The following is a 27,425-nucleotide window of genomic DNA, read 5'->3' as shown; positions in this document are numbered from 1 at the left end:
TGGACATTTGGGCTGCTTCCATAGTTTGGCTATTGTAAATAATGCTGCAATAAACACAGCGGTGTATGTATCCCTTTGAATTAGCATTTTTGTATTTTTTTGGTAAATACCTAGTAGTACAATTGCTGGATTGTAGGGTAGTTCTATTTTTAACTTTTTGAGGAACCTCCATACTGTTTTCCAGAGTGGCTGCACCAGCTTGCATTCCCACCAGCAGTGTAGGAGGGTTCCCCTTTCTCCACAGTCTCACCAACACTTGTGGTTTCTTGTGTTTTTGATTTTGTCCATTCTGACAGGTGTGAGGTGATAGTTTTGATTTGCATTTCCCTGATGATGAGTGATATTGATCATCATGTGTCTCTTGGGCATCTGGATATCTTCTTTGGAGAAATGTGTGTTCATATCTTTTGTCCTTTTTTATAATCTTTTTTTTTTTTTCTGCATGTACAGCAGAGGAGGGGCAGTGGGAGAGGGAGAGAGAATCCCAAGCCGGCTCCACGCCCAGCATGCAGCCCAGTGAGGGCTCAGTCCCACAACCCCGAGATCATGAGCTGAGCCAAAATCAAGAGCTGGATGCCTCACTGACTGAGCCACCCAGGCGTCCCTCTTCTGTCCATTTTTTTAATTGGATTATTTGGTTTTTGGGTATTGAGTTGTATCCATTTTTTATACATTTTGGATACTAGCCCTTTATCGGATATGTCATTTGTAAATATTTTCCCCCATTCAGTAGGTTGCCTTTTAGTTTTGGTGATTGTTTCCTTTGCTGTGCAAAAACATTTTATTTTGAGATAGTCCCCATAGTTTATTTTTGCTTTTGTTTCCCTTGCCTCAGGAGACATATCCAGAAAAATGTTGCTATGGCTGATGTCAGAGAAATTACTGCCTGTGCTCTCTTCAAGGATTTTTATGGTTTTAGGCCTCACGTTTAGGTCTTTAATCCATTTTGAGTTTATTTTTGTGTGTGGTGCAAAGAAAGTGGTCCAGTTTCATTCTTTTGCACAAAGCTGTTGTTGAAGAGATTGTCTTTTTCCATTTTATATTCATTCCTCTTTTGTTGAAGATTAATTCACCATATAATTGTGGGTTTATTTCTGGGTTTTCTATTCAATTCCGTTGATCTGTGTGTCTGTTTTTGTGCCAGAACATACTGTTTTAGTCACTACCGCTTTGTAATATAACTTGAAGTCTGGAATTGTGATACCTTGAGTTTTGTTTTTCTTTTTCGGGATTGCTTTGGGTATTTGAGGTCTTTTGTGGCTCCAATACAAATTTTAGGATTGGTTGTTTCTAGTTCTGTGGAAAATGCTTTGGTATTTTGATAGGGATTGCAGTAAGTCTGTAGATTACTTTGGGTAGTGTAGACATTTTAACAATACATGTCCTTCCAGTCCACGAGCGTGGATTGTCTTTCTGTTTCTTTGTGTTATCTTCAATTTCTTTCATCAGTGTTTTATAGTTTTCAGAGTACAGGTCTCTCACCTCTTTGGTTAAGTTTATTCCTAGATATTTTATTGTTTTTGGTGCAATTGTAAATGGGATTATTTTCTTAATTTCACTTTCTGCTGCTTCATTATTAGTGTATAGAAATGCAACAGATTCCTGTACATTGATTGTGTATCCTGCGACTTTACTGAATTCATTTGTCAGTTCTAGTAGTTTTTTGGTGGAGTCTTTCAGGTTTTCTATATACAGTATCATGTCATCTGCAGATAGTGAGAGTTTTCCTACTTCCCTACCAAGATGGATGCCTTTTATTTCTTTTTGTTGTCTGATGGCTGTGGCTAGGACTTGCTGTACTATATTGAATAAAAGTCGTGAGAGTGGACATGCTTGTCTTGTTCCTGACCTTAGGGGAGAAGTTCTCAGTGTTTCCCTCTTGAGTATGATGTTGGCTGTGGGTTTTTCATATAAGGCTTTTATTATGTTGAAGTATGTTCCCTTTAGCCGTACTTTGCAGAGGACTTTTCTCATGAGTGGATGTTGTACTTTGTCTAATGCTTTTTCTGCATCTGTTGAAGTGATCATATGGTTTTTATCTTTTCTCTTATTGACGTGGTATATCATGTTGATTGTTTTGTGAATATTGAACGAACCACACTGGTGTCCTGGAAAGAAATCCCACTTGATTGTGGTGTATGGTTTTTTTTTTTTTTTATGTATCATTGGATTCAGTTTGCTAATATTTTAGTTGGGGATTTTTGCATCTATGTTCATCAGGAATATTGGTCTGTAGTTCTCTTGTTGTGGTGTCTTTATTTGCTTTTAGAATCAGGGTGATACTGGCCTCATAGAATGAATTTGGAAGTTTTCCTTCCGATTCTTTTTTTTTTTTTAAATAGTTTGAGAAGAATAGGTATTTCCTCTTCTTTAAATGTTTGGTAGAATTCGGCTGAGAAGCCATCTGGTCCTGGACTTTTATTTTGGGCGAGTTTTTTGATTTCTGATTAAATTTCAATGCTGGTAATTGGTCTGTTCAAATTTTCTATTTCTTCCTGCTTTAGTTTTGGTACTTTCACATATTTTAAAAACATACTCCTATTGAACTGCAGTCAAGTATAAACTTTTGTATTCCTTTTTCTTTTACACAGGTATGGAAAGCAGTGACCAGTGGCCCTTTCTGTCTGAATTACAATGGTTGAAAAGGAGAAGGAAGAGAGCAGTGAATGTGAGTGTGGCATTGAACCATAGGTGGGGCCACTTCACTCAGCTAAATTGTGTGCCTGAAATCACATAGTATCTGAGTGTATCTGAAGCAGTTGAGATTTGGGCAATATCCTCTCACAAACCAAAACAACAAACCAAACTCCTCCTATGGTTTGCGTCTTATAGGCATATTGCTTTTTATTCAGCTTTTTCTATTTGAGGTACACTGGTTACAGTGTCCTGTGAACCCTGATGGCATATAAGAAATGTATTATTTTAGCTTCATTTTCAAAGCATTTTCTTATGAAAAGTACAGTGCGTTTTTTTTCTATTAAAAGTACAGCAGACTTTTTTTTTTATATGGCTTATATAACATTATGAAGCATTTTTGTTCACCAAAAAAGTAAGGGGTAGTATTAGGTTTTGAAATGTTGGCTAATGATGCCTATTTGTAGCTCTTTCAAATTGAAAGCTCTGTTGTACCAAAATTTGAAGCTGGATATGTTTTCTTGAGGATCTTTTTGACCATTGGTGTCATGACAGTTACCAAGTACGAATCATGTAATTATATAATCAGCAACTGTAGGATAGCTCCCATGTATTGATAAATGTATAGGAGCTTTGTAACTGAAATTATGTTCCTAGTCTTTTTCATAATAGATTAGAAAGCTTGTAATGATGGGGACTGTTTCGTAATTACATGGTGAATACTATGTAACTGAGAATTAATTCCACAGCATATAGATTACATGGTAATTTACTAGATAACTTAATGAGTAATTATACTGAAAATTGCACATTTTAGATAATGTTTTGCTGAATGTATTTTTTTGTGAAAAAATTAGACCACCAGTCATCAGAAACTTAGTTACAGGTTAAATCATCCTCTCTTTTATGAGCCTGTCTTCATGTTATGGTGATTATAGATACAAATTTTGTTTTTTTGCTTAGAGTTTTTTTCTTACTCTTGAAGATGTGGTTGGTAATAATAAGTTTTATATAGGCTACTGACATTTCACTACAGTCCACCCCTATCAAATATAAACTGATCAATGACCTTGTACGTAAAGAAAAAAAGAGTTACCATTATTGGTTTTCAACTACGAAAAAAGAAAGCCCAAATGATAATTCAGATGCTTAGCACTTGCTCTTAAAATTATCTAGGAATAATAAAAATTTAGAAGCATTTAGAAAATAGTAATTATCAATGTTTGTTCCTTTGAGAAGTTGTGTGGTTAAGATTTAGTACATTATTATTAAAATTTCACTCCAGTGACTTAATGTTTCTTTTGACTATATTGATAACTGTTTTCCACACACACTGTGCTGTTCTTATTAAATGAGCTTTAAGTAGATTTCCTTTGAAGTTTTAAGTAGATAAGAATCTTTTTTTACCACATTTTAATGCCAAAGAAATTGAGATTTATTTATTTTAGCAGAATTATACTGTATACTTTTCTCTAGGATATTTTTCCATATGAAAATCATATAAAAATAACATGGGCTGGGGGTGCCTGGCTGACTCAGTTGGTGGAGCATGAGACTCTTGATCTTGGAGTCATGAGTTCGAGCCCCATATTGGGAGTAGAGATTACTTTAAAAAAATCTTAAAAAAAAAAAACACAGGGTTTTCTCTATCTTGATGAGTATTTTTTTTTTAAAGATTTTATTTATTTATTTGACAGAGAGAGAGAGACAGTGAGAGAGGGAACACAAGCAGTGGGAATGGGAGAGGGGGAAGCAGACTTCCTGCTGAACAGGGAGCCCAATGTGGGGCTCCATCCCAGGACCTTGGGATCATGACCTGAGCTGAAGGCAGACGCTTACCAACTGAGCCACCAGGTGCCCCTATTTTAATGATAATTAAATACAGTTCTTTTCTGAATACTTGAATGTTTATCCAGACTTTACAGTCGCTGTCTTCGATTTTGCTTACCAAGTTTGTTCCAGGGTGTTTTTTTATAAAGTAGGCAGCAAAGCGTTCTTTTTGAAATTCAAAGTCAATCTACAAGTTAATAGTCAGCATCAGAGATATATCCACCACCATTCTGACTATATTTTTATTTTCCACAGCCATCTCGCGGTGTGTTTGAAGAAATGAAATACTTGGAACTTATGATTGTTAATGATCACAAAACGGTAAGAATATAAAGAATCAGTGAGTTTTAGGCCTGGCAGCTTGCTTAAGAAAGATTACATTTCACTTTATATTGAATCATTATTTCTTACTTATTAGGGCCAATGTATTTAGATGCTTTATTTCTTTGGAACTATTGAATGACTTGATTTATTTCATGGTGTTCGGAGACACTGGGCTTTATAGAATTTTCACACCTCTAATAAATAGATGAATATTTAGTGGTTATGATGAATGGATTTACCTATTTGTTTGACATCTTTTACATACCTTCATTTAAAATTCTTATTCTCTACTTTTCTTCTTCTATGTATTTGGCCACTACTTTCTAATTTTATTCCACGTCTTTGTTCTGAGAACATTTTTTTCTTACTAATTATTATGACTTGTGGCAAATGTAATTATAGGAAGTGAAGATGTATAATAAAGGCATATCCAGAGAGACACTCTTTGATGATTTATCTTCTTTAAATTTTGGAAAGATGAATAATATTGTGCTACTTATGTCAAAGTACAGTGTGATTTAATGTGTCATCTCAATAACACTTAAAAGACATGGAAAATAATTTTTGCCTCCACTGGCTGTTCTTGAAAATAGAGTGGAAACTTTCTTTTTTTAAAGGTTTCATTTATTTATTTGAGAGAGAGAAAGCAAGCATGAGCCAGGGAGAGGGGCAGAAGGAGAAGGAGAAGCAGGCTCCCCGCTTAGCAGGGAGCCCTACTAAAGGCTGGCCCCGGGGATCATGACCAGAGCTGAAGGCAGATGCTTAAGCGACTGAGCCACCCAGGCACCCCAAGTAGAAACCTTTCTTAACCATGTTTTACTTAATCGTGTCCCTTGTAAAACAGGTTGGTGGAAGCCTAGAGCTTTCTAAAGAGTCTTGTCCAGTAGGGTGTTTGCTAGTATAACTAGTATAACCAACACTTGGGGTATGCTTAAATGTTTAACACTTAGCTCTCTGGGAAAAAAAAGCCTTGATTTATAATGGTTACTGATACCTGTGATGTAAATACTCCCATCATGGCTGATTTCAAGCTACTGGAGTGAGCTCACTAAATGAGGAGCTGGGAAAAGTTGCATCCAGTTCGCTCTTGTGAACTGTTGGGAGCTGGCTCCAGCACCCCTTTGCTGCACCTCCCAGACTGTGTAGGCTCGTTGTACTTCTTGTTGTAACTATATAATTTAATTTAAGAAATTGTATAAACTAAGACAAAGAGCAGTTGTTTTTATGAAAACTGAGTTATATTTCTGGAAAGATGAGAATATATCAAGAAATACTTAAAAGTCAGGTATGGGTGACAAACTTGTAAAAGATTGCAACAAAAATTCAGATTGCTTTGCATATATCATTAAGTCCTTGTTTTACTTTAAGGAGGCCAAATTAGATTAGTAGACGATAGGGTAAAATGATAGTGTGAAATTCTATTAGTAGACCCTACTCAAGAAAAAGCCTTGAAACCATAAATTTAAAAATATGGTGACTTATTTTTTAAACTTTTATTTGACTCTCTACATTAGCAGACATTTTTTACTAATTGCCAAGTACTGGTTCAGTTATGTTGAGTATTATTCAGTGGAGTACCTGTTAATTATATATGCAGATTTATTTTATTTACCAGTAGCTTTTAAATATATTGCTTGATATATGTTAGAAGAAGCAGAGGCGAGATCCTCTCTGGTCGGAAGGAAAACCAAATGTGTAGACAGCCATTTTAGATAATGAAGGCTAAACTAAGCGTTTCAGAAGGACATTAATTTGCTTGAAACCCCAAGATAATTTTTCATCTGAACTATTTTTGTTGACTGGGACATTGAAAGTTTTTGTAGGTACTTCTCAGTCCTTAGCGTTGTGGCATGAAACTATGGCGTTAGACATTTCCGCTTTTTCTAATATCCATTATGCAAATACTTTTGAAGTAGTGGAAGGAATAATTGTGATACGTGCAATGCCTCTAAATTCACAAAGTACATTCACAGAGAGCTGGGAATGCATAGAACCCTTCTCCAACCCAAGACTCTTATCTCCACATCTCCTGTTCCACCATAATCTAAAACTATCATCAATCAGAGTATGTATCGGCAACTGTATAAATAGGAAACAATAATTTTTAAAAAATATTGTCTACTTTGAATTTATATTTTAATCCTTTTAAATGGAAGCATTCAAATAATCTTGTCTCTGTCTTATGAATATAAAACAGCACCCTCCCATTTAAAATATCATTTTCATATATGGAAATTTTCTGCACTTTATACCATATATTCTGTGATAAAGTTACCTTCTTTATGCTACCAAATTTGTTAATGGTAAACCTTGGTAATTATTTTATTATTATTTTATTAAAATTGAGAGAGAACTAGTCATGATATGTTCATCTATCTTTGAAACTAGACTAAAAGAATTGTAATTTTCACTGATAAACTTGCAAGGAATACATAGTAAGAAATTAAATAAAAAGAAAGCTTTATTCTCGAGTAGTAATAATACCTCAAGTAGAAAGAAATTACCTGAGTGATTTCTACTATTTGAATAAACCTTACATCTGGCCTTTAATGGGACAGAATATTCCTTTTGCTTTGAGACCAGGTTACATCCTAGGCCCACAGAAGTGTGTCATTTTATAAGGATTTTTTTTCTTTTGAGAGGTGAGAAAAAAAGTTTTTTTAAGGTGTGCTTTATATGAAATGAAAAAAATGAAGATTGTTTTTGAATTTGATTGCCACGAAGAAGTAGTAAGTCAGAACATGGGTCAGATCCTGAAATTCACATTTTTGAAGGTAAAACTGAACTAGAATAATTAACATCTGTTTTTTTAATACCTGGAGCTTTACTGTTGGCTTTTAGAATGATCATCCTTGAAATGACTCATCATCATACAATCTTTGTGCCAGATGAGGCAACACGGTTGTTTTGATAACTGTCACCCTCAGATTGAAAATCAAGCTCTAATTTTAATTTTTTTCAAAAAGCAAATTTCTTTAAGGGTTGTAATTGTTCAGGAAGGAAAAATAAATTTGGCACTTGAAATGTAAATTATTTTCAGTGATCACAAAATGTGAAAGTCAGTTTTATCATAAATGGAGATTGCATATTTTTCTTTGTATGCAAAATTATTTCTCATTCATGCAGGGAATAGAAACATTTTGCCTACATTCACATTCAAGCTAATCTCTTTAATTCAGAGTAACCTAATATTGGCTTCCTGAAAAAAGGCAGACACCTTATTTTGAACAAGCATCATGTTATCGGTGGCTTTCAATTAGGAAAGGAAAATCCCTCAATTTTGTAGAAAGCATCTTGGTAGCTAGCTGGTGGAACCTAATTTGTAAGCCAATTATAGCCTTGATAAGGGTCTACAAACATTTCTTTGAGCCACTTGAGCTAAATATAAATATGAAAAGCCTTATTCTAATAGAAAATTGGTTGAAATATTTTAAAGTGCGCGAAAAATGTTTTGCTTACATTTTTGCTGTATCCATACGTGTAAGTCCGAGTGCAAGTGTGTTATAGCTCAAATATTTCTCAATTTAAACCTCAATTTGAACCCTATTTGAAAACCACTATACTTTATGGGCACATTAACAAATTACGAGTTCTCATCAAGAACTGTGATTTCTTGGGAATATACATTAACCTATTTTATCATAATTGTTCACTGAACAAGTTTATCGCCTATCTCAACCCAGAGTAGACATTGAATTCCAGCTGTGTGACCTTGGATAAGTTCTTTGTCCTCTCTCTGAACCTCACTGTCCACATTTCTAAAATGGTCTAATAAAACCCACCTCATAGAGTTGTGAGGAGCAAATCCTTGTTGAGAAACACTTATAGATCCTGGTAAACCCTAGCTGCTCAATTAAGTGGGACTTCCAGTGAACAAATCGCATGGGTACCCTAGCGGTTCTCTTTCGTGCTCTCAGCCGCAGTGGACACGGTTGATTATGCTCTCCTCTGTGAAACATTTTCTTCATCTTTCGGCTTCTGTTGACACAACAGCTCTCCCAATTTACCGGCCCTTCCTTCTTAGTCTTTTGCATCTGGCCTCTAGGATTATGGGAGTGCTCATAGCTTGGTTTTGGGCTCTCTTTTCTCTCCATAACTCTTCCAATGTGAACACTTCCAGTCTCAGTCTTTAATTAATATCATGACTTTAGGGGCGCCTGGGTGGCTCAGTCAGTTGAGCATCCAACTCTTGGTTTCAGCCCAGGTCATGATCTCAGGGTCGTGAGATCGAGCCCCACATTGGGCTCCGAGCTCCGCAGGGAGTCTGATGGAGATTTTCTCTTTCCCTCGGCCTCTGCCCCTCCCCCCTCAAAATAAATAAGTAAAGTCTTAAAAAATATATATCATGACTTTAAATTCATCACTCTCTACTTTATGCCTCTAGCCTCCTGAGTCCATACTTATGTATCAACTGTCTACTTGCATGCCAGCTTCAGTATTGAATAGGCATCTCTTAAATTTCTAAATCAGCACTCTTGATCCCTGAGTCCTAAGCTTCTCTTCACCTGGTCTTTCTCATTATTTTAAATGTCACCTCTATTCCCCCAGCTATTCCAATTCAAGACCTGGGAGTCATCCTTTATTCTTCTCTATCCTCACTTTCCACATCCTATACTTCAGTAAGTCCTGGGAAGCCTACCTTCATAGTGTGTCCACCCACTTCTCTCTGCAGATGTCCAGCCTTCATTATCTTTTACCTGGACTCTTGCTCCCATGCTTGACCCTTTCTAATTCACTTACCCCACAGCAGAGAGAGCTTTCTATAAAGGAAATCAGAGACATGGAGATTAAAAATAGGAAATAAGTGAAAAACATCACAACATCAAAAAAGACCTCATTAATTTTTTAACTTGCATGTCATATTTTCCCATGATCATTATACTACAAAAAGAAGTCTCCAAAATGGACAAATTAATGTTCAGAAGCAAAATAAAAGTTAAGTGTCATAGGTATATAACACCACTGCCTTAGAATAGGTGTCAGTTAATATTTTTCATTTCTTTTTGTAATATGTGCTTCTTAATGTCAAGACTTCTAATATTTTCATCACCCCAAAGGAACTTAATGCTGAGGCTTTTGCTTTTACTTTAAAAAATATCTTTGAAATTTTTTAGCGCGTGGAATTTGCTGGACAACTTAAAATGCTTAGCTATTTACAGCAACTTCTTTATGCCAGGTTTGAAAACCCTGTTAACGTGCCTTAAGATTCTTAGATCAATATGATGTTTTTGGCCCAGTTACATGCACAGATTGATGTTTACTCTTAAAGAACACATGGAGACAGTTTGGGTCAGGTTATGACTCATGGTGGCAGCAGTAACATCAAGCCTGAGTCCATTCTGAGTCCAAGTCCATTCGGGCTGATCTAACAAAACACCACAGACTGGGTGGCTTATGAATAACAGAAATTTACTTCTCACCATCCTAGGGGCTGAGAAGCCCAAGATCATGGTGCCAGCAGGTGGTGAGGACCTGCTTCCCAATTCATAGGCAGCACCTCGCTCTGTCCGCACTTCCTCTGGTGCAAGGGGCAAGGGGCAAGGGAGCTCTCTGGAGCTTCCTTCGAGGCACTAATCCCATTCATTAGCGTTCTGCCTCATGACCAAAGCATCTCCCAAAGGCCCCACCTCCTAATACCATCATTTTGGGAGTTAGGATTTCAACATACGAATTTGGGGGGATATAAACATTCACATCATAGTTAAGTGTTATAAATGCAAAATGGTAATAAATTAGTGAATGCTACCAATAGCACAGTACTGATTTATTGTACATTTGTCATGGGTTGTCATGGGTTGTATAAAGTATCATAAAAAATAAATATCAGGTATGTAAGCATGAAGACATATATTCTTTGTTTAAAAAAAAAGTAATACCAGGGGGCGCCTGGGTGGCTCAGTCGGTTAAGCGATTGCCTTCGGCTCAGGTCATGATCCCCGGGTCCTGGGATCGAGTCCCACATCGGGTTCACTGCTCAGCAGGAAGCCTGCTTCTCCCTCTCTCTCTGCCTGCCACTCCCCCTGCTTGTGCTCTCTATCTCTGACAAATAAATAAACAAAAAAATCTTAAAAAGAAAATCATACCAGGGTAGAGAGAGAATGAAATGAAGAAAGCCTGACAAATTTATAATATGAAAGTGGGCAGAGGAGGAAAAAAAAAGAATTTCATGGATTTCCAGAGTAGATCCATTTTTAATCTTTATGAAAGATATGTTATGATTAAAGACAGATTTTAAAGATTTATGGTGCAAATCTGATTCAGTAGTTTTGAGTATGTTTTCCTTTTTCCTCAGTAGAGGGCGTGATCCCCCTGTGGTAGACTCCAGTTTTCAAATGTCCTCTCAAAGACATACTGTGCAGTGTTCTTTGCTAAAACTGTAGCCCTCCAGATGTTGTAATGGAATTATTCTATTAATTTATTTTTACTTATTTTCTTAAATAATCATAAATAACCATAAACAATCTTAAACTATCCACGCACTTCATTTTTACTTTTTGTCCCTCCTTTGTGCTGAATTGGAACAGTCAAAAGCCAAGCCTCATTTCGAGGAGGCTTTCTTCTGAAAGAATAAACTAAAATGTATAAAAAATGCGTTCTATATCATGGCCAGTATCTAGAGTGCTGCCTAAGAAATTTTCTTGACCAGTGTCTGGTCTTGAGTTTAAAGGGAGAAGGGTGTCCGGTTGGGACTAAATTTCTTGGCTAAGCCCTTCGTAAACTGTAATGGTTGTTTCGGTGAACACAAGAAGATTGCATTTGTAGACATTAAGACTGAATGAACTACTCACTTATCGGGTGTAAAGCTTCTCACACAGATTTCTACAGGTTCTGTGCGTACTTGGAACTGGTACAGGTGTTTTAGATGGAGTTTTGCTGCCTGATAGAGAAATCAAAAAACACCACTATATCCAACATGGTGCAAGCGGAATTGTCTATTTTAATCCCTATTTGTACTATTACTGTGAAATGTCTGCTTTTACTGAAGTTTGAAATTTGCCATTAAATGATGATTTGGCAGTGACTGGTTTATCCTTTTCCCTCCCCTCAGTATAAGAAATATCGCTCTTCTCATGCACACACCAATAACTTTGCAAAGTCCGTGGTCAACCTTGTGGATTCTGTAAGTATCCCAGTTTTCTTGAACCTATTTTCCCAAGACGGGATGGTTTAATAAAAAACACCATCCTTAAGCTCATCTGGCTAAGAAATTTCCATATATTTGCCTGATAAACATATATGGTCTGTTTCCATGAAAAGTACTGTTATCAGAGTTTGGGGGGCAGTTGGGTCATTCTCGGTATCCCAAAGATGCATTAGTGTTGCTTCTAAGTGATGTCTAGACCTCTTTGTCACCCAGCCTAGAAGGACAAAAACACTAGGGAAAATTAACTGCTAAAAAGAGGGTAAATTACACTTGGCAAATGAGACTTTGTTAATGATGACCAGTTGAGCTTATTGTCTTAAATATATTGCAAGAGAGCTAATTGATTGAGGTGGAGTATGTTTTTTTTTTTAAGATCTCACATTTATTTCCTAAGTAGTGAATGCTTCAGATTTTATTTCTAGATGACAGAATTAAGTGCAGTCCCCCAAATAAAATTAATTTGAAACAGTAAGATATATATCTCCTTACAAAGACTTCTAGCTCTATAAATCGTTCATATTGATATTTTTTTCCCTCTCATTTTGTAAGTTACAGAGAATAATGGTTAAGATTTTCTTCCTTTTTCCTGATTTAGGTAGAATTACATAGATGTGAATATTATTTGTTATGTTCCAATACATAGTTCAGTTTGGCTAGTCATAGATTAAATATAGCATACTACTTTGTTTTCTAATGTCAAGTGCTATTTTGTTCAGTTAAATCTATTTTTATCTGATATTTATGGTATGTTCCCTCTTAATTGGGAAAAAAAACTTTTTATGAATTGCCAACTGTCTAAATGATACTTATTTCCTCCAAAGAACTGCCTTCGAAACAGTCCCCAAACCTTTCATCACGTAAATACTCACAATATATAATACCTGTAGGCACAGCTGAGTAATGGTATAATACAGGTGGATGGGCAGAGTATGCCATATAGAGTTAGGACTGAAATTCTGAAAGCCAGTTTACACCTGGTTTATTAATCTTCTGTAATTTTAGCTCCTGTCAGCAGTCTTCTCAGAAGAAGACTATAAGTGAATATGGAAAAGAGAAGTTGCCAAAGCTGTTGACTTGGTAGCATCTCTGTGTTGGTCCTTCCACCATGATTGAATAGAACCACATCTTGCAAAGTGGAATTGGGTTCTGAAGCTGGCTAACTAATTTTTAAAAGACATTACATTTAACTCGCTTGTTGTAAAATCATTATAGCTTCGGGTTGATTTAGGCATGCTGATATTCCTTTTCTTCAGTGTGTTCAAAGATCACCCATTATTTTCTTAATTAGCCTGAAAATAGGACAAAATAACAGCCGTCTTTGAAATTGCTTAATTGTGTGAATTGTTTAGCATCTGGGACAAAAGTCGAGAAAGATACAGTCTAAGTACTGGGAGTGAGGCCACCCTATGGTGAGGGGCAAGTGAGTATATGAATCTGTTTTTCCTTCTTTTGGCCCAGATCTAGGATTCCCTCCCAGTGTTCTTTTACGTGTCATGGCACTGGGCCTCCAAGGACAAGTTAGCCATGTTGTTGGGCGCTGGTCCAAGGACTTAGTGACCTGTTTCAATCCTGCAGGGCTGACTGGTCGTACTGCACTCCGAGCCAGTAGGTCAGGCTCCAGCCACTCTTTGGGGGAGTGATTTTACTGAACCCTGTTTTGAATTTATGTCCAGACTTTAGAATCTTGACATACCTACTGTCCATCCCCTAGTGAGATGCCTGGCCAATAAATGTGCTGATTTGGGATTGAAAGAGTCTTGTAGGAGAGGCTGAATTGTGTGATTGTTCTTCCTTTCTTTATTTTTGTTCTTGGAAATGAGAAAGAAAAGAAGATTCTTTATAATGAGCTAATTGTGAACTCGTGTTCTCCTCTCACCTCCCTTCCTGTCCTTCCACTGACTCTGAATCACTGATTGTGCATGTTTGACCCAGTGTTTTCCTCCTGCACCTGTCCTGTTGTATACCCTCAGATTTACAAGGAGCAGCTCAACACCAGGGTTGTCCTGGTGGCTGTAGAGACCTGGACTGAGAAGGATCATATTGACATCACCACCAACCCTGTGCAGATGCTCCATGAGTTCTCCAAATACCGGCAGCGTATCAAACAGCATGCCGATGCTGTGCACCTCATCTCGTATGTACCTGCAGTCTTTGATCTTTATCCCCTTATTGTATCCATTAAGTTATATGTCAAGTGTACTGATCTTGAATTGATTCTTCTCTCTGGTTATGTAAGTAGCAGGGAGGTAGGTTGTCTGGTGCTGGGATGGTGGTTCCATGGTCATAAGACTTACCTTCAGAGCACGTTCTTACTTTCACACTTTCCATCCTCCGGGTCAACTCATGATTCAAGGTGGCTGCTGGTGCACCAGCCTTTATTACAGGCACCAGGAATATAGTCACGGAGGAGTTCAAAAGAGCCCTCCTTCCAGCTGAGTTAGCTCGTTTAAAGCAGATTTCCCGATAGCTTTCACATATCCATTTTACCAACAAATCATTTCCTGGCTCTTAATCACATGCCACCCATAGAGAGGGTTGCAAGAGAGACCAGGAAATATAGTCTTTAGAGGTGAACCATTGAATAAAATTGAGATTTTATCGTTGAGGAAAAGGATGACCATACGGTCTTTCAATATAATAGGTGGTTTCCTTCTCCATTCATGGCAAAGCTGTTTTCAGACAGTCCTCCAAGGTTCTGTCCTGGAATCAGACCCACCAGATTCCTCTTTCCTTGCCTCTCACCTTAGCTCTTTACTTCCTTTTCTCTCAGTCTATAATCGGCAATGTATAATAATTTATAATAATCGGTCAGTGCTTAGTAGGTGCTCGATTAATGTTTGTTCAACTGAGATTGTTTCACACAACATAAATGTAAAGGTATTTATGACAACATAAGTCTGAAGGTATTCTTTTTTTTTAAGTCTAAAGGTATTTAAAATGTAGTTTTTGATTTCTTGAGGAAGAATGAGTTTGGGGAGTTCACTGTAGAAGAGGGATTAGGTGTGTCTTGGGAGAGTATATATGATAGTCACTATGTTGGTTTCTTGATAGCGCTTCCTTTTTCTTTAGGCGTATGACATTCCACTATAAGAGAAGCAGTCTGAGTTACTTCGGAGGTGTCTGTTCTCGCACAAGGGGCGTTGGTGTGAATGAGGTAAATTTGATCAATTTTCCTAAAGTAGAGCTTTATCTTTGCATTTGACCTCTTTCTTCCCTGTGGCCTAGCTTCCATCCCTCTCAGGCTTGTTTAAAATGACAATGACATAAGAATAAGGTATGAGTGATTTATACTAGTAAGTGGAACCCAAAGTGGTCTTTGGTGTTAGAAAAGAAGTATTGCTTCATTTCATAATGATGGTTTTTCATGTTTGTCAGGCAAATGCATGCCAAAGATTGGTCCAGAGATTTTTTTCCACCTCTATGGATAAGTTTTTATAAACTTATTCCTTTCCCAATAACTTGAAGCCATCATGCTCTCCTATGCATGTTAGGTTTAACTCATTTAAATCAAAGAGTTTATGATTATATTTAAGCAGTATCTTTGTTTTCTCCCTATGCAAATTTTTCAGCTTTATGCCTTCTACCTGTATCTCTGTAGAATTCATTGAAACAAATATTTCCTTAGTCTCATTGTTTGGATTCCAGTACCTTCATTTATATCAAGGAAATCCTTACGCCTGTTGGCAACAGCACCCAAAAAGCCGAACCAACTATATCTAAACCCTGATCGATGCCAGAATATATTATACCAGCTTATCCCAATAGCCGTCATTCAGTCGAGACCGCTCTTGGCATATTTGTAGTAAGTTGAATTTATTCTTGGTTTGGTATGAGTTGAATCAGGGCATAGCCTTTTATGGCTTGTATTTTATGTTTCCATGTGAGAGCATCAAGTTCTGAGAGATGCCACATAGGAAGAGAGGCTTTCTGCTTCTTGGGCCCAGTTGCAAGGAAGAAGTGAGAAGGAGCATATGCCATCTTTTGATGCTGTGAGGCTCTACTTAGGGAACTGAGATGATATGTGGTGATGATTAAGAAATAATAACTAGCTTTGTGCACTCTCTCAAATGTCTCCCACACACTTTCAACTCTGAAAAACAGTATGGTCTTCCAATGGCAGTGGCACAAGTATTATCGCAGAGCCTGGCTCAAAACCTTGGAATCCAATGGGAACCTTCTAGCAGAAAGCCAAGTATGTACATTGACCTTCTTACTCGCTTTCATGTGCCATTCTGTCTGTATAATGCATGTCCAGTCAATAATAAATGAATATTTTTCATTCCTAAGTCATGATAGTTGAATTGTAGTATACCTCCTTCCTCTTAAAAAAGATGATCAAACGAGCAACTTAAGGTAATTCTTAATCTGTTTGGGTTGTAGATAGTTCCCCTTCAAAATTCATAAAAATCGCACTCATTTTCTCAAAACAGGAGCAGCTCTTTCTCACATCTCAAGAGTGTTGGGGTTCAAGGGAGGGGGTGAATATTCACCCTCTGGGTTCTAAGCAGTGGAGTGTAGACACTTAGGTGTCAATAAAGTTCCACTGGGGGTCAATAATAGTACAACTGGACCAGGAACTAGCTTAGATCTAGTGTCAAAAAGGAGCTCCCACTCTAATTAAACTTCCCCACCTACCTACCTCTAACTGAACTCACCCACAGGGTCCCATCAGAAAGGCTCAAGAAGAAGCCTCCCCGACAGGTAGCCCTGCCCTAAGGGCCCTTTAAGCCTGGGGACGGGTGGTAGAGGGTAACCCTCTCGTGGGCCAGCAGTGCCAAGAGGGAGCCCAAACAGGACCACAGACCCCACTCAGTGGGAAAAATGCAGCCAGTGACTGCTGGCGTCACTCTCTTCGTTACTCAGAGGAGGGGAAGTTGGAAGCACAGGGCTGAGCTTCCAGGGGCAAAGTATGCAAAGCCCACAGTGGTTTTAGGAGTCCATGAAAAAGTTCAGTTTCTTTAAAAATCAGGATAAAGTCCAACCTGGATTATATTCCTCTTTAGACCAACAAAGTAGTAAAATGCAATTTCTAATACATTTCTTGTGGCATCAGGCAAAAGTGCCGAGGACCCACAAAAGTCATAATGCGATCCTGTGGAAAGAAAGACTGAGGTATTCCCTCAAATTGTTCTCTTAAGTGGAAGTCTGCTCCCCTCTGTGAAAATACCAGACGCCAAAAGTAAAGGTCTCCCTGCCCACCTCAGCTCCCCAAGGAAGAAAAGGACAAAAATCTACTGTAACATTATCCTACATTTTCTACCTTTTTGACGACTATCAAATAATTGTCATTAATGCATAGTGTTATGGAAACTTGAAACAAAATACGTATCCAGGGGCTTCTCAATTCCCTTTATGGGTGTATTAAGTTATCAGTTGATGGGTATATTAAGTCTGGTGGCATTTGGCAAATATCTACAAACTTCCGTTTATTAATATCTTGCTCAGAGTATTTGCTTTCCCAAGGAAACGCATAGTACACATTAAAGGAGGTGTTTTGGGTTTCATCAGCTGGGATAGATGGCCTTAGTATCAGAAAGGAGGAGGGCCAGGTTTATGACCTTGTTTGAGAACCCTGGGGCCTGGAAGAGGCCAGCGCTGGGGTCAGCTGAGAGATGTTACGGAGTTGGGTGAGGGGGTGGGGTGAGAAGTAGGGGTTCAGGACTGATGCCCGGAGTGGTTCCTTCCTAAAATGTTTTATTCCTTTGTGAATTGTTTGTTTAGGAAGATAGTTCTTTAGTTCTGAACTTTGGCTTTTAAAAAATCCATTTGGAAGCCTTTCTTTAAAAATATCTCTGTCTGTGATAGAAAAGAGAAGAGGAAAAAATAAATGAAAAGAACAGCCCATCGTAATATCAGTATGTCAGTCTCTGGCATCTAGGTTGAGTTTGTGATTGTTGTTTAGTTTCAGTGACTTACACTTTTGTTTTGGAATGCTCTCTTTTCCTAAACCTTTGAGCGTAGTGTTCTTCAAGTCTCTGGCCGAACCTCACTTTGAATCTAGCAAATGGAATTATCTCCTATAAATTCCAGTGTGCTCTGCTGGGGAGCCTTCAGTGATGCCTCATGACATGTGTGCGATAAGAGCATCACTGCTCACAGAGCGCACGCTGGCGCTCATCTTGTGTGAGCCCCCGAACCACTCTGGGAGACAGGCAGAGAGGCTGTTCTCCATTTTCAAGGTGGAAACACTGAGACCCAAGAAATACTAAGTCACTTGCCGGCAGGACTTGCCTGTCTGGTAGAACTTGGCCTAGAACTCAGGCTTTTCACTTCCAGACCAGGCTACTTTTCATTAAACATTGGAACTGGGAGCTCAATTGAGTTTTCTGAGTTACAAAAATGAAGAGAGTGACAGTTTTATTTCTCACCAGCTGTTGTCTTAGGAAACAACCTATACTTCCAAAAGGATATAAAGAAATACTGATTGAATGGAAATAGATTTTGTTTGGTGAGACTTCACATTCTGTATCTACATGACATGGAATTGGGAATAAGGAATTATCTCAAGACTTGCAGTGCAAATTAAAGATGTGACTTTTGTTGTTTTTCTCTTCTTCTGTTGCTTCTTCTTATTTCATTGGACTAGAATGTGACTGCACAGAATCCTGGGGTGGCTGTATCATGGAGGAAACAGGGTAAATTTTCATTATTTGTGCCTTTAATATATGCTTTTCACTGACATTGCTGCATATAATTAGATACACTGTCTCTCAGGTACTGATCTTTTAGGCTCAGCCCTCAGTATAAATTCAATCATTAATTATCTGATATTTTAAAAATGAAAGGACTGATTCACCTTATATTTTAATTTTTTATAAAGTTGTTGGTAAGAGTAAAATATAGTAACAACTTCTATTTCTATTAACCTTTAAAAGAAGCCCATTATTAAATGCTTCTAAGTTTAGTAGATACATTAATTTTTTAGTGCACTTAGACTAAGAGCTGGTTGTCTGCCTGAAGCAGTCAGTGAAAGTCAATTTTGTCATCAATTTATATTTTAAGGAACTCACAAATAGATATGTTTGCTCTAGTAAAAATTGTACTACACTGCTTATATGATCCATACAGCTTTTTTTTTTTTATTAAGACAGATTTATTGTGTCTAAATTAGGTATCATCTCTTGATAGACATTTGAACATTTTCTCAACTATCTCCTCTCTTGTGAGGATACTTGGAGAACTAGAGTCACTGCCCCGGAGCTGCTATTGGCATCTGTGAACCAAGGCCTGGAAACATTGCCCCACCCCCCCCACTCCCCCAGCCCCTGCCCCTGTGGGGGCCATTGACCCAAGGCTCCCTAAGCTAGAGCCCACTCCTACTAGACGTAAGAGGCTGTCTCACTCAGCTTCTCTCCTGTTTCTTCTGCACATGCCAGAGATCTGCTCAATACATTGCCTGTTTCTGGTCCTCTCCCTCTCCTGAGGAGCCCCAGTGGCCAGAGGCTCTGACCTACTTGTACAGAGTCCCTTCTTTACGCTCCCACAAGGAGTCCTGCTCCTGGCGGAAAAGAGGAGTGTGATCATGAGGGATTGCAGAGAGAGTCAACCATTCTACCTGCTGCTTTAGAACATGTTTCTAGAAATGTAGTTTAAACCTGAAACTGTAGACCTTCATGTTCCCGTTACTGTTCTACCACAGTTTAGTAACATTATGGCTTAAACAGCATTTTTGCGGACTACTATAGGAAGGTAACACCATTTATAATATTGCTTCTATAGGGAGGCACCTTCTGTCTTCTAAACTCCCAATTTCTTTTTTTTTTTTTAAAGATTTTATTTATTTATTTGACAGAGAGAGACACAGCGAGAGAGCGAACACAAGCAGGGGGAGTGGGAGAGGGAGAAGCAGGCTTCCCGCACAGCAGGGAGCCCGATGCCGGGCTCGATCCCAGGACCCTGAGATCATGACCTGAGCTGAAGGCAGACGCTTAACTCCTGAGCCACCCAGGTGCCCCAAAACTCCCAATTTCTAAATGGATTTTTGGACTGGCCACCCAGAGGATAGAATAAAACTATTTCAAGCTAATATATATATTTTCTCAAGTATACATTTCTACATAGTTCCTTTAAGAGATCACTATCAACAATGGCAAAAACTTTTCCAACTTCCATATACTACCCTCATGCATCAGGGTACAAGAAACTTGAGGATTACATCCTAGAATCCATGGCCTGTCGCTCTCAAATCAAGTACTATAACAAATATGCCCAAGGAATCAGTGTATGTGATTCAGTTTAACTTTGACCGTGTGTATAATATCTCCCCAGGTACTGACATAGAGATAGTAATTGGATTAATTAAATCACAAAGAGGCTCATATCATATTCCTAAGTCATGAATATATTTGAGGTTGAGCCTAAAAAGCTATTATCTAATTCTAATTCTGTTTTTACCGAGTGTATATGTGCTAAAAACATATATACATATATATGTATATATAGTCATGTATATACATGTTTGTGTCTATGCATATATAGTATAGTATAATACTTCTCTTCCCTTGATTTCCTTGTTTGCCTCATTGGTGTTGCTGAAGTCTGCATTATATAATCTTTAATAGATTGACCCTCACAATTCCTTCCTCCAAAGTAAAATCTAGTAGGTTCCTTTGCATCTTTTATTCAGGACAGAGGCAAAAAATGCTTGCCTTTACTGAGACAGAGCAAACAAAAATGACCACACTTTAAAATATAGCTTAGGTGGAGAAGTTTTGTGATAAGCTTTCCAAAACTCTTCCAAGCCCAGGCACAGAAGGGCTTGGTTGCTGAGGAGGTTATAACCTGGCTCCCAATCTGTGGTTTTCTTTGACTATCTATTTTTACAAATTCTACCACACATACTTATTCGGCAATTTGAACATAAATGCCTTGTCATAACCTGTGTGGAATCATCTAGATCCAGAGTGAACATGTTGTTCTAATTCAAGGGTTTTAATTTTCTTCTCTGATGCCTGCTTTTGGTAAATTATTTACATAATTGATTCTTTATTTTCTCAGGGTGTCGCATTCCCGAAAGTTCTCAAAGTGCAGCATTTTGGAATATAGAGACTTTTTACAGAGAGGGGGTGGAGCCTGTCTTTTCAACAGGCCGACAAAGGTTAGTAACTCAGAAAGTGTAATTATTTCTTTAATTTTTTTTGCTTCCAAGACATTTGTTTAATGTACATAACACTTATGAAAGCAATAGCGTTTGAAATCATATACAGCTCAGATCTGCTCAGAATCCAGTCACAAATCTCTTATGGGAAAAGACTTAAAAGCCATTCTTGCATTTCACTCTGTGAAATGTTGAAAAGTAGCTCCGTGACTTAATAAAATGAGATGCAAAAAGACATATCTTTTTACAACGGAACACTGCCAAATGTCAGATACTTGTCTTGGAAAACAGGTCTTTTTGGGGAGGAGGGGATTTGTCAATCAGATTAATATTTAGTCATAAAAGCCATTATCATGTTGAACCCTGGTCCTGTTTAAATGCATGATAAAACTATAGTTTTGCTGCTTTGAATCTGATTTTTCAGTGCTATCTGTACCCCTCCCACTTTGTTCTCCAAACAAAGAAACAAACATGCTTCAGTCAAAATATATTTGAAATTTACATGTTAGGATTTTCATCCTGCTGCTTAGAGATTGTGGGTTAGATTAAGATACATTGCTTTAACCTGTTTCTCTGAGAAAAATTCCATTTTCCATTGATATTCTAAAAGTATAATTAGTTTCCTGGCTTTTTTTTTCTTTTTAAGTGGTCTATTCTCCTAGACAGGAAGCATTACTAATATCAGCTAGCCAAAAGTAGCCCAAAGTATTTATGGATCTCATAAATACATTTTTGTATTTATTATTTATTATATAGTCTCTTTATGTGGGAAGGTCCGTGGTGTCGACTGGCATTTCATCAAGATTCATATATACATTATCACAATCCTTATCCATAATTCCTTAACTCAAAAAGCTCTGAAAATTTGAAGTCTTTTTTATGAGTTTGCAAAAAACACGTCAGGCAGTAAAACTTGTCTTGGACTGAAAACCTTTATTACCCCTCGTAGTGTAAATATTCATAAGTATTACTGCAGACATAGAAATGTTTTTGATTATAGGGTGTGCACCAGGCCCCTTAGGGCTATTACATGGAACACTGTAAATGTATCATACTTTTTTAAAATGTAGCAAAGCCAGAATTTTCAAACTCACTGGCTACAAAGCTTTTGCGTAAGGGACTGTGGACCTCTAATAGCGTATTTAGAAATGAATCGCTCAACAGACAAAAAGACAGGATTGCTGCTAATTAGCAGATGGTATAGAAACTCTAACATTGCATATCTCATATTTCTTTTGGAAAATACTACTTAATAAGTCAAATATAGTCCATTTGCTATACAAAATGTTTAATGCTCTATGAATTGAGAGAGCAGTGAAATCATGTTAACCTTCAGAAAAAAAACCAGTGACTAATGTGGATAACTGACAGAATAATTTACTCCTAGCCTCATAATTAAGTGATAGCCCTGTAGTCAGGGGATGGTAGTTGGATGCCTGACATCTGTATAAAATCTCAGTGAGTCTGCAGAAAAAGAAACGGGAATTTTAAAGTGACCTTGCACCATTAAATTCAGCCGCCTGCCTTTCATGACATTGATCTCAGTGCAACAGAAAGCTGAAAACTTCAAAGTGGGGGAAATGAGTAGTAATGATTGACGTGAGCTGCTGACATTTATGAATTGGAGTATACATGACTAATTTCACCTGCCTTGCGTCTCACCAGCCAATTAGAAGCATTGTGCCTGAGAGCACAACACTGAGTCCTAAGGTTTCTAGTGTGTGTGGAGGATCCATCATTAGATTTCGGAAATTGCCAGTGAGTAGAAAGAAAATTATTCTGATAACTTGGAAACTAAATGAAAATAATGATACATCTTCAATTTTAAAAGTTAGTAAATATGGATTTTTTTAATCTACATGGCAGAATGATTTTTCTTTAAAAGCCTCTATGGATTCTAGTGGAATAGTTTGTATGTATGTATCAAAGAACTGACTTTTTTTTTTCCAAGTGCTTTTAGTCAATGAATGTATGCATACGTGGTTTACATGCTATATTCCACATTATCTGCATGCCTCTTTTCTGCGCTGTGGGACCCTTCCCACCTGCTATGTTTTCCACCTGTCGCTGGATGGAAGAAGGCTCCTAAGAGTGAGCTCTAGCAGCTGGTTCCATGCGAGGCCTGATAGGAGAGTGCTAGCCATGTTCCAGTCTGAGCTTCCCATTTCCACTTTCTCCGGCCTGCTGATAAAATACCACAGAGATCAGGACTGTTGATTTCACTTATTGGACTTTCCTATGGAGGAGTCTCACCCCAATATGCTGGAAAACTTTCTTGCTTTGAATAAGAGCTTTGCCTTACTGGAAGTGGAAGGAGAATCGGGTCTTTCTCAGATGGACTCGGTGGAAGGCAACCCTTCCTTGGGATCCCTGGAGGAGGAGTCTCTCTTACCCTCTCATATTCCTGTCTTTGAGCATTTGGGTTGGAATGTGCTGTTCCAGTCTTCATCCAAGAATGATGGGCATGCAAATGGAGATCTTGCCCCAGCTGAGGGAAAATAGGAATATTTCTCATAAACACTCAACTGCTGGCACAGTTGATTGCAATATAGTTTGTCTGGGAAGCAAGTTCATAGCACTAGTAGAGTGGATTATTCTAGAAATCTGACTCTTCCATTGCTCCAGGAATAACTGAGAGATTTCTATACATCCGTGCATATGTCTGCACGTTTATTTAACATGCCTTAAACAGTGCAGATTTATTTTCAATGCGAATGATGGGCATGGATTTCCAGCAGCACCTTTTCTACGCTTATTTGCATTTCCTTGATTGTATTTGTTACATTTGGCTGTGACTGAAACATTTTTATCTTTCTGACAGTTTTTGTGTTTTCTCAGCTGCCTGGAGATGAGTCAGTAAATTAGATATCTGTGAGTCTTAGCATTGCATCTTAGCTCCATTAGCAAATATGATAAATGATCTATTCCTTTTGACAGTTTATTTCCATTAATAAGTAATTCTAATGGTAGAGGTCATCTCTGGAGCCCACCTCCAGAGAATCCTCCAAGAAATAGTACCCCATTTGGAATACGGTTTTTAGAAGTGTTATTAATAAGTGAACAGTGTTACCCACACAGACATCATTTGTAAGGTGCCGTTAACAACAGATCACAGAAGAATTTCACATGATAGCAGATTATAGGACCATGTATGTGGCCCTACTGGTGTGTTGATTTTCTGTGATAAATTAAAACATTTTTCCTTTCTCTTCCTAATCTCTTTTAGCTATTTGAGCCCACAGAATGTGGAAATGGGTATGTGGAGGCTGGAGAGGAATGTGACTGTGGTTTACACGTGGTAGGTATAAGAGATCTTTCCTACCTTCAACACAGCTCCTCCCCAGAGCAAACAAGAATAGCAGGAAGCCTACAGGGTCCTTCTCTGTGGTCTTACTGCCTTTCTTTCTCGTCTCTCTCATCAGTGCTTAGTCCCAGCTCAGACATGTTAGAATTAATCATGTTCTTATGGCCTTGTTTGAAAAAAGCCTAATGGGTTCTTCTAAGCAAATCTCCTACCTCTTAAAAATTCATAGCTCATATTCAGCCCATTCAAATTTTACCAAATCATGAAATAGTCTTTCCATGGTGTGTATTATTTTTGTCTTTATAAAACTAGATAGTCTTGGGGCCCCTGCCTGGCTCAGTCAGTAGAGCCCGGGACTCTTAATCTTGGGATTATGAGTTCAAGCCCCATGTTGGGTGTAGAGATCTTAAAAATAAAATATTTTTAAAAATCCAAAACTAGATAGAGTCTTAAGAAGGTATTGGAGCTAACCGAAGGTGAGGTGCTTGCTAAGAAATAAGCTTACTTTTTAGTAGAGAAGCCCTCTCACAGAAGATCATACTTTGCTGGAAAATACGGCAGGAAGGAATTTTATCATTGTTTAAAGTGATTACTTCCTGAAATATTTGCTTGTTATTGTATAAGTCTCCTCATGTGGATTATAAGTCACATGTGGAGAGAGGGTTGAATGACTAGCCTGTAAGCTTTCTCACTTACTCACGTGAAGTGTTTCCTCTAGGAATGCTACGGATTGTGCTGTAAGAAATGCTCTCTCTCCAACGGGGCCCACTGCAGTGATGGGCCATGCTGTAACAATACCTCATGTCTCGTGAGTCAACTGACACTTTTGCCTTCCTTTTCATCGACATGTTAGCTACATCTCTCAATGTGTGCAGAGTATTTGTAGACCTTGCCACACATTTGTTGATTGACCATGTGCCTCGTAATTTTGTAGAATCAACAAAGCTACCTAAATTCTGTGGGTCAAAGCATTTACCTTTACTATGATGCACTATCAACTATCCTATCTTTCAATGCCTCCTTAAGAAAATATACACATACTCCTTCCAAAATAAACATTGAGAGTTGTCCTGCTAATGCAGATGAAAACCACTTTAAATGGTTGAATAGAAGAGGGACAATTTCTGTGGTCTATTTAATAATATGACCTACTTATAATATTTTTCTTTAAGTTTATTACTATGTATATGTACATTTATTTTGGACCACGAACCTAAAACCTAGTGCTCACATTTTTTATGCTTGGGTTTAAAATCCCCCTATAAAGGCAAGAAAGCTGGATAAAGAAGTAATCTATGTGTGTATATTTATATGTGTATATATACATCTTATGTGTGTATGGACACAGTTCATTTCCCTCTGTAGAATCTCCAGTCAATTTTTGAAAAGTCATTTTTTAAATCTTCCTTTTTCTCATTTACTAAACCTCTAATATTCCTTATAACCCATTGGGTTACATGATTTTATTATTTTATTCAGTACAAAGAAGTATTAAGCATTATGGTATTTTAAAGAAATTCTAGCTTAGTTGCCTTATGTTCCCCACCAGACTATAAATTGCTTGACATCAGTGGTCTTTTTCCTTCATCTTTTACCCACCCCCTCAGTGTGATTGGTGTCACTGAAAGGAGTTCATATGAATTCACTGAAATTTGATTGTATATATTTAGCTAAAGCAAGATTAAGATCCAAGCTAATAGGTACACTTAGTGAAGGTTGGGTGTGTATATCAATCTTCAGAGAGATCTTAAATGTTTATATTTTAGTGATTTGCTCTTTTGTTTTAAACCATACTACTCTATCTTCTTTACATAATTGCCATTACCTTGTTTTCCAAAAGTAATACTCTGAAACCGTGGGTTTTGAAATCTGAACATTTAATGCCTTGGTTAATGATTCATATTTACTACAGAGAGTGGTATCTGGGCCTTGTCTCTATTCTGCAACTATCTTGCTAATTCATAAAAAGAGTTTGGTAATGGTTATGAGAGAGTGTCTGAATTATTGGTGAATATAACAATGCTAGCTATTTGAAATACTAATTAACACGAGCTCCTAATATTGAATTTTGATTTGCAGTTTCAGCCACGAGGGTATGAATGTCGGGATGCTGTGAATGGGTGTGATATTACTGAATATTGTACTGGAGACTCTGGCCAGGTATGACAAACTGAGTTTTTAAATAATACATTTTACTTGCAAATATTGTACACATTGGAAAGCTTTCAATTGGGCTACATGTATGAATATGATTTGGTTTCTTTGTTTTTTGTTTTGTTTTACTTTGTTTTCCAGTAATTTCTAGATCTCCACTATGCCTTTCTTTTAGGAACATTTATTGTGTTTCCTGGACCTAAATCTCTTTTTTCTTCCAAATTTCCCCTTCCTAATTAGTTCCCTTTATATGGTTTCTACCCAACAAATTGATTTTTCTTTCTGTCCCCACATCTAAAATAGTATATTTGCACTGATGAAGAATTAATGTACTGTTTTTCAAACATTTTTAAGCCACCAAGCCCTTTCTTCTAAGAAAAAATTTGTGGGATGCCCACCATAGCAGAGAACAAGGAACATTGCTCTGATTGAAGAGGGATCGGGAGCAGGTGTCCACCTCTCTCAGTTCTGTCTCCAACTCTCCTCCACTTACATTGTCCTAGCATCATGCCGCATATGCTTTGGTGTGGTCTTCTTCACATTAGAAATTACTATAACATAATTAATGCCATCTACTAAGATTCCTTTTTTATATAATTTTTATGTTTTAAAAATTTATATCGTATTATTTTAAGTCTTCATTTTTCATTCAAATGGGCATTTACTGAGCACCTGCTGTGTGCCAAGCACTGCTATAAATATTGGGATATGGTAGGGAACGAGATAGGCAAGTCCTTGCACTTAGGGAACTTACATTCTGCGGGTGGAGAAATAAGTCAACAAAAACATCCGGTGGTGCTAAGTGCTAAGTGTAATGTAAGGTGATGTGGGATATGGGGTGGGGGGGGCTTTAGGTGGGGTGCTCAGGTATATTTTCCTGGAGGAGTTGGCATTTAAGTAGAAAGGCACAGAAGGAGCTAGTCAGAAAACAGTAAGTA

The 27,425-nt window shown here is 37.7% G+C and overlaps 1 protein-coding gene across 3 annotated transcripts in view; it reads left to right on the top strand.

Moving 5' to 3' along the window:
* The window catches only part of ADAM23 (ADAM metallopeptidase domain 23), a 168,890-nt gene that overhangs the window by 104,892 nt on the left and 36,573 nt on the right, over window positions 1-27,425 (top strand). For all 3 annotated transcript variants that reach the window (XM_073879568.1, XM_025887212.2, XM_073879565.1), the window contains exons 8-18: window positions 2,592-2,668; window positions 4,720-4,785; window positions 11,837-11,908; window positions 13,903-14,066; window positions 15,002-15,086; window positions 16,034-16,124; window positions 18,519-18,567; window positions 20,930-21,029; window positions 24,256-24,327; window positions 25,052-25,141; window positions 26,413-26,493. In XM_073879568.1, the coding sequence (XP_073735669.1) occupies window positions 2,592-2,668; window positions 4,720-4,785; window positions 11,837-11,908; window positions 13,903-14,066; window positions 15,002-15,086; window positions 16,034-16,124; window positions 18,519-18,567; window positions 20,930-21,029; window positions 24,256-24,327; window positions 25,052-25,141; window positions 26,413-26,493 (947 nt within the window). The remainder of the gene's footprint in view (window positions 1-2,591; window positions 2,669-4,719; window positions 4,786-11,836; window positions 11,909-13,902; window positions 14,067-15,001; window positions 15,087-16,033; window positions 16,125-18,518; window positions 18,568-20,929; window positions 21,030-24,255; window positions 24,328-25,051; window positions 25,142-26,412; window positions 26,494-27,425) is intronic.

The sequence above is a fragment of the Callorhinus ursinus genome, unplaced genomic scaffold (genome assembly GCF_003265705.2).
Source record: "Callorhinus ursinus isolate GAN/ISIS: 27379988/994484 unplaced genomic scaffold, GSC_fseal_2.0 scaffold2, whole genome shotgun sequence".
Lineage (NCBI taxonomy): Eukaryota > Metazoa > Chordata > Mammalia > Carnivora > Otariidae > Callorhinus > Callorhinus ursinus.
The sequence above is the reverse complement of the archived record's forward strand: the minus strand, read 5'-3'. Positions and strand labels throughout refer to the sequence as shown.